The 7,531-nt window shown below is 40.5% G+C and overlaps 1 protein-coding gene across 3 annotated transcripts in view; it reads right to left on the reverse strand.

Annotated features, from left to right (window-relative positions):
• LOC138635879 (sex comb on midleg-like protein 4) overlaps positions 1–6,595 on the reverse strand; it is an 18,404-nt gene extending 11,809 nt beyond the window's left edge. The window contains exons 1-2 of one of the 3 annotated variants that reach the window (XM_069723575.1): positions 6,552–6,595; positions 1,103–1,355 (exon numbers count right to left, since the gene is read on the reverse strand). In XM_069723575.1, the coding sequence (XP_069579676.1) occupies positions 1,103–1,340 (238 nt within the window). In that variant the 5' untranslated portion in view covers positions 1,341–1,355; positions 6,552–6,595. Of the gene's footprint in view, positions 1–1,102; positions 2,412–6,551 lie in introns of those variants that run through there. The other 2 variants (XM_069723574.1, XM_069723573.1) reach the window with 2 other exon arrangements.
• Positions 6,596–7,531: the final 936 nt, after the last annotated feature.

The raw sequence follows: 7,531 nt of genomic DNA on the forward strand, positions 1-7,531 counted from the left end.
TAAGGGATGTTGCCTCCTTTTGGAAGCCGAATGTTAGAGGAAGGCATCTTAAAGGCTGTTGGAGCCCAGCGTTACCAACCGCAGTAATGCAAAGCAGTGATCAGCAGTGATTAGCATAACTTAATCACGGGCTTCAGGGGAGTGGAGATTTGTATCTGTTTCTACTTATGCAAAGAGGAAACAGCAATGAAGTGAGTTATGCTAATGCGTCACTAAACTGCACACCTACACACATATAAACAAAAAAGTAATCACTGCCACGCACGCACACACACACAGACACACACACACACACACACACACACACGCAGACTTCATTGCATTTAATAATTGCCTTTTATAGAGATTACATTGCTTGGCTGCAGAATAGAAGTGTGTGTGTGTGTGTGTGTGTGTGTGTGTGTGTGTGTGTGTGTGTGTGTGTGTGTGTGTGTGTGTGTGTGTGTGTGCTTTGGGTTCTCTAATCAATGTAACAGTGTAACAACCCCCCCCCCCTCTGAATTTATTTACAGCTCAGGCAGGGCGTTGCCATGGTAACAGACAGCGAAATCGGATCCTGTGCCAGAGTCACGTGATAAAGTGGGAATAAATAAACACATAAACAACAATGTGGTGTATTAAATAGGCACGCTCTCTCGCTCTCTCACACACACGCACATGCATGCACGCACACACACATGCACACACACACACACACACACACACACACACACACACACACACACACACACACACACACACACACACACACACACACACACACACACGCACTCTCACGCACGCTGCCCCTACTTTTCTCCACTGAGCCCCAAAATGACACAACGCACTTCAGAAGCAAGGGAGGGTGAAGAGTATTGCTCTTTTCACCAGCTATGGGTCAAGGGAAAATATTGAGATAAGTCACTTTCAGGAAAAAAAATACTTAAAGCTCCACTCCAACACACATCTGCACAGACTGTTTATAATTAGGCTCCTTAATTAGCTCCGTTTACTCCCAGTGAAGTCAAATGCTGAACTGAACTGAAGTACAGTTTTGTACTCGAGTATATTTTTGAGGATGTATCGTACTTTTCACTCAATTACCATTAAAATGAACTCATACTTTGCGTGCAAGCGTCGGGGTCCCGGCTCCTCAGTCTCCGCCCAGCCGGCTCTGACTCTGCGTCCAGGTCAACCAGGTGCCAGCAGCTCCGCCCCCGGTCGTCACGGCGATCCAGACGCAGACGCAGGCGCACACCCTTGCCGAGGACGCCGGGCAGCCAGGCAACAGGAGGCGGAGGAGGAGGGCCCAGTTCCCGGTGGGAGTCAGGGTTGAAATCCCGCCCCCCTCGCAGTCTCATGCCCTCACGGCCCGCCTGGGGAGGGGGGGAGAGATACATCACACTGGATGAACAGAAAGAAAACAATCAATTTTTTTTTATTTTTTTTTTTTAATCTGTAACAAAACATACGCATAAGAGTGGCTGGTACTCTCTCGGGGCTCCATTAATTCCATTTCTCAGCATTAATCAAGTCTTCTGCAAATTAATTTCAGACCTTTCAACCCCTTTAGGCGGAAATTAGTGTGAAGATGACAGAAACTAGGCCCGCTGATGGACAGATGGAGTAAGAAAGAAATAGACGGGAGAGTGGAAGGAGCATTAAAAGAGAAAAAAATAAATTGGGGAAGGTGGATGAGTAATTATATCAGAGTGCCTTCAGAGGTCAAAGACATAAACTGGAGGCTAATGGGAGAATATGGCTTTGCTAATAATAAAACTAGTGGTGACAATGTGTCTTTTGTGCTGCAATGTGAACGCAACTTGGCCTCCAGGGTGCTGGATTTACTGATTAATGTTAACTAACTAGAAGCTTTCGTCTGAAGGGAACAAAAGCAAGTGAAGAGGGTAAAGAGGGAAGCTGAGAAACTGATTTAATGGAAATATTCTCACCATCACCCACCCAATGCTGGGAACAGATCTTATTTTCTGTTTTCTGATTGTTCATTTCTATTCAGTTTGCCAAAGCTTGGATTTATTTATCACCTTCAGGCTCAGGGCAGATAATGCTTCATCTTAACTTCTTGCATCTTGAAGGCTGAATTTCCACCAATAGAAATTTATGAAGAGTTCTAAAGCATTTTGTCTCATGACAAATTTATTTTACATAAATTATATGTTCACGCAAAGGTTTATGGATTATCAGGAAACATTATTTGTCAAGGAAGGAAGGAGTGCCATAGTATCATAAATGTCATTACTCTTGTGAAAAAAAATTATTAATTTAAATTGTAATGAGATACTACAAAGTGACAGTGTTTACTAAATAAACACATCATAATTACTCTCAGTCCTCAAGCAATGCAACAAGGAGTAGAGAAGGATGAGATGAAGTGCATCAATAACAAGATTAGACTATTTATGTCTGTTGCTCCAGACATTTATAGAATATGTTAAAAAAGAGCTGCAATGATTAGACGATTAATTAACTATTCTATTGACAGAAAATTAATCACCTAAATTGTTTTATTTTTTTATTATTATTCTCCGATTCCAGCCTCTTAAAAGTGAATATTTTCTGATTCTTGTCATTCATGAGAAAAAAAAGAGGCTCTTTTGTTTGTGGACTGTTGGTCTGGACAAAAGACTGGTCCTGACATTTTAAAGATCAAACAACTAATCAATTGTTTGAGAAAATAATCAACAGATTAATCAATAATTCAACAAATCATTATTTTCCCTATTGTTCAAAGACAACAAAGAGTCAACAGCTGTACAGTGAGTCTGAGTCCTGTTGAAGTACAAAATTTACTGCATCTTATGTTTCCATTTGCTAATTCGAACTAATTGCAGCTGATACTGACGGGGTTGTCATTATTTGTGCAGATATTCGGTCATTAGTGGACATAGTGGACAAACTAGTTTGAAAGTCAGAGGGTCATCCAGAGATCACTAGAATCCTCAGTCTCTTTTTTTTTTTTTTTTTTTTACCAGTGCAAACTTACACAAGTAAAACCATCCTCTGTGATCGATCCCATTTTCTGAACGATCAGTAGGAGCTGTTACTGTCAGGTAGATGGTACAAAGTTCAAGGGTGGACATTAAATAAGTTTAAGAGTTCCTTTGCGTCAGTCAATACAAATAGCCTCAAATAAGCAGCGGTTACGACGGTTGTGCTGCAAGACAAAAAAAAACATTATTTTTCAATTGATGATTCATTATTTTCTTTTTTAATAATAATCAGTCATTTTCTCTGTTTACTGGTGCTGTGTGCCCATATGTGATGATGTGTCTAGCTACACAGACTCCAGGTCAAATTTCCCCATGGGGATAATAAAGTATACTGTATATCTTGCAAGCTACCAATATCATGGTTATTATAATTCATCCTGAGGGAGACATGAATGTCTGCACCAACCTTCATGGAAATTCATCCAATTAGGATGACTCAGCTGGGAAACATGAATGTTTGTACAAATGCTTGAGCCAATTCATCCAGCATTTGTTCAAAATATTTCAACAAAAACTAAAAATGATATCTTCAGTGAGGGATATGATGTAGATGAATACAAATTTGAACCTGCTGGTGACGCTGGATGAAGAGTCCAGGGATTATCAAATTTAGCAGGATTCCTCCTTTGGACACCAACAATGGCTGCACAAAATTACGTGGCAAGCCATGCCGGGGTGGATGACATAGTTCAGACTAGAAAATGCAAATACGTAAGAGGGGACAGTTAAGCGTCTCTTAACTGCCCCCTCTTACGTATTTAGAAGGAATTGGTGAAAAAGGAGGACAAAATGACAACAGAAGCAGATTGAAAGGATTTGCTGTTTGAACAATATCCAATTTTAATACATCTGAATGTTTCAGGAGCTATCTCTAAAAGTAAAGATGCACAAAAGAATTCCCATGTGTTTTGCTGGCCGAAAGCATAAATTATTTTATTTTTTTAAATCAAAGGGGGGGGGGGGTGGAAAACAACACAGGAAAAAACAAAGAGAAATGAAGGAAAAAAGTAAAAATCTGATAAAACACTCTTCAATGCTAATCAGGTCGGAGGATAAAGAAAAAAAAATCTGCCCTCAGCCTCAAACATTCACATGTACAAAAAAAAAATCAGGAACATCAAACAGTTCTCCTGCACACACACAAGCACGCGCACACGCACACGCACACACACACACACACACAAACAGACCGTGAAACAACTGGAGTGAAAAAAAATAAAATAAAAGTTCGATTTGATGAAACCCAGTGCAACCGGGCGCTCACACAAGCACACGGGAATGTTTCTGTTTCTGTCTAAAGGCTCGGGGTCCCTCAAGAGCAGAAAAGTGCTTTACCTGCCACTCGACCAAAACACTTGTAACTTGGAGCCCCGCCAGGAGCTACTGGAGAGATTTTTTTTTTTTTTTTTTTTTTTACAAAATCAAACATGCACGGATACACATCCAGACACACTGTTCGCCCACCGCTGTTCACTCCCATACAAATGCACAAGTGGCGATTGACAAAGCACCAAAGAGGCTTGAAGAAAGTCTTTGTGCATTCCCATTGAAAGGGTGTGACTTCGCTCATGCACCTAATCACTCCACTTTCTGTATGTTCGTTACAGGTGTAACGTCTCTGTTGCTATGTTACCTTTGTTCTTCAAATACATCAGACAAAGATTTACATACTAAAATATACATTAATAAGTTAAAGATCAGGGGGCTGCTGGGCTTTCATACAAGAAACAGCAAGGTGTACATTGTGGTGAAGGCAGAGCACAAATTTGTATTTAATCTTAATAGATGGAGACATAAATAATGTGATTAATTTCTTTCAAGTGTTAATATAAAGCACAACCATAATTGTTTAAATCAGAAGGGAAAATAATAGAGTTCATTTTAAAAGATGGTATCCACATTGTTTTTGCATTTGACTCTTTTGCCAATGAGTTCTGGTAAGAACACAATAATTGGATTCAGTGATGACGAATTGTTATTTTCATAAATAGAAAATAATCAGTAGGTTTGGTCGATAAATGTGTGAAAAGTCCAAGTTGATGCCCAATGCAATTTTCCAGAGCTAACGAGTTTACACTCATAAAAGGGCAGTACAATTAACATTTGACAACCACAAAGATGGCTTTATTTTTGCTTAAAAACACACCTTCAATGACTGTCAAACCTGAACTTGTGGGAACATTTCTCTGTAAATCGACTGTCTCGGTTAATTTCTTGCTTCCACTCAAATTTGGCATAAACGAAATTGCGCCTCTTGTCTGCTTGAATTCAACTTAAATAAAATATTTGGAGGCCATTGGCACAAAACTTGTCAGAAAATCATCAAATATTGCCTTCTCATTTTGAAAGCCGACCTTCGCCTGCAGAATGCCTTGCTTGGGAGTTTGGTGAGAAAGCCTCTTCACTTATATTCGAAAGGACAAATAATGTGTCACCCTTTAACCACTTCCCAATGCAACTGGGTTGTGGCCATCTTTTCTTTATTAAAAAGCTTTCTCAAACATTGCCTGATAAAGGAAAAGAGCCTCAAAGCCAAATGTGGAAAGTCATTCTGGTCGGCTTCTCTGTAATTATTCTGTTTCTATAATGGCACAACTTGTGAAAAATAATAAATTAAATCAGAAAATTTAGTGGGCCTGCACAGTGGAGATTTGCTGCTATAATATCTTTTAATTATTTATCTGACCTTTTACTGATATTTGTGATCTCAGGCGTTGGTTTCAGCTTTACTTTCAACTGCCATTCAGCATTTTGGGTCAATGTAGGCTACTTATACCAGAGAACATTAAAAAACAAAAAAAAAGAAACATTAACTTACTCTCAACTCTTTCCTCATGTGGAGATGCAGTTACTCTAAGAGGTGAAGCCACATTGAGGCAATCATTTATTACACTTTTATTTTCAGTGGCCATATTTTGAACATTGACCTGGCTTCAAGCACGGAATCAAACACCAAGATAATCCTGTGGATGTGACAGCACAGGGAGAGCTCATAGTCTTCTTCACTGTTTGTGTTCTGTTTTATCAGTACGATATCAGTAACGTCTCGACATACACATTCACACGCAGTGTGAAATCAAGCACTTACTGGAAGTTGGAGGGCCAACAATTAACTGTCAAATGTATCTCATAATTGGGCTCACAAAACAGAAGAGAAGGGCTAAATCTTGCATTTTGTGGCCAGCTATTATCTTAAAAGTATTTGTTTTGGTTGCGAGTATACGTTTTGTTTAAATCAGAATAAGTCAGGGCCCTGCAAACAACTTTTTTGGTGTCACAGACAAATAACGGCAACAGTTAAGCTCAACCATAACAACAAAGTCACTTTACAATATCACATAAAGACTTTATGTGCACATAAGATCAGAATTGAATGTCGCGATTTTGATAAGTCTTGACATCATCAACAGGGAGCATACGGCATTTATATAATTATCTCAGTAGGACTGACCTGAGTGTGTTTTGACCTTGTCTGTTAGAGTGCTACATTGATACATTCATGAGCACCTTGTCCAATAATGTTAAGACAAAGGATGACTTTCGTGAGTGAGTTATATTCACCTGTCTCCATGTGGTTGTTTGGTCGTTGGGAATCCATTTCTCCACCGCAGGCTGGCTGAGCTGCACACCGTCAGCCGGTGCATGGAGCAGCAGGAGCGGCACAAAACACCGGGGGACTCTCGGCGAGGACGAGTCCGGGCTGCCACCCCTGCTGATGCGGCGGAGGAAGCGAGCGAGCACCGCGGGCTGGTCTGGAGTCTGCGGAAAGAAGGAGCGGGGAGGGAGGAGGAGGGCGGGGGGTGGGGGAAGCAAAGCCGCAGTCTCAGCTTCCCCGACAACGCACTCCAGAGGCTTTGACACGAGTTGACACGTCCTGAGGGGCACAAGTTCAGAAAAAAAAGAAGTGAAACCGGCTCTCAAAAAGGCGACAGTCAGTGGAGATAATTCTCTTATCTGGCTTTAAAGCTGCACCTCGTTCACCTGCACTGGATCAGTCGACAGACAGAGACAGCACGGGGAATAAAACAGGAGCACTCAAACTGAAGAGGTTCAGCCCCCTTTGATAAAACCACTCCTAACAGACATGGGCAGACATGTAATAATTTATAGACCATATTCTCATTCAAATTTAGCCCATTGTGTGTCTCATTTTTTTAAATCTACTGTCTGCATAGTAACAGAGATGCTTTCATGTTGTTTTATTATGAGTTCTACAATTTTATTTCGTGTTTTGTTACACTTGGTTACATATTGACTATCTTGTAAAGGCATTAAGGTAATTTCTAGGAAGGATTTTAGCCTAATCATCTTGTTATCATGGGAAACTGACCCCAAATTTGCAGAACAAACCAACAGGGAATTCGCATGCCTGATTAAATGAAGAGGAAATGAAGAGTACTGTGACCCCATTTACCTCCAACCAGTATGTGAGTGCAATAACACTAGATAAAATTAGGGCCCCAACACGTGTGACACCAAGACCCTGTAATAGACAGGGGTACAACATTGGATAACATTTGTAGGACTCGCCTTAGATGATA

This window comes from Brachyistius frenatus, unplaced genomic scaffold, assembly GCF_029030835.1.
Source record: "Brachyistius frenatus isolate BFR_SWC_R1_liver_20210118 unplaced genomic scaffold, ASM2903083v1 Contig_334, whole genome shotgun sequence".
Taxonomy (NCBI): domain Eukaryota; kingdom Metazoa; phylum Chordata; class Actinopteri; family Embiotocidae; genus Brachyistius; species Brachyistius frenatus.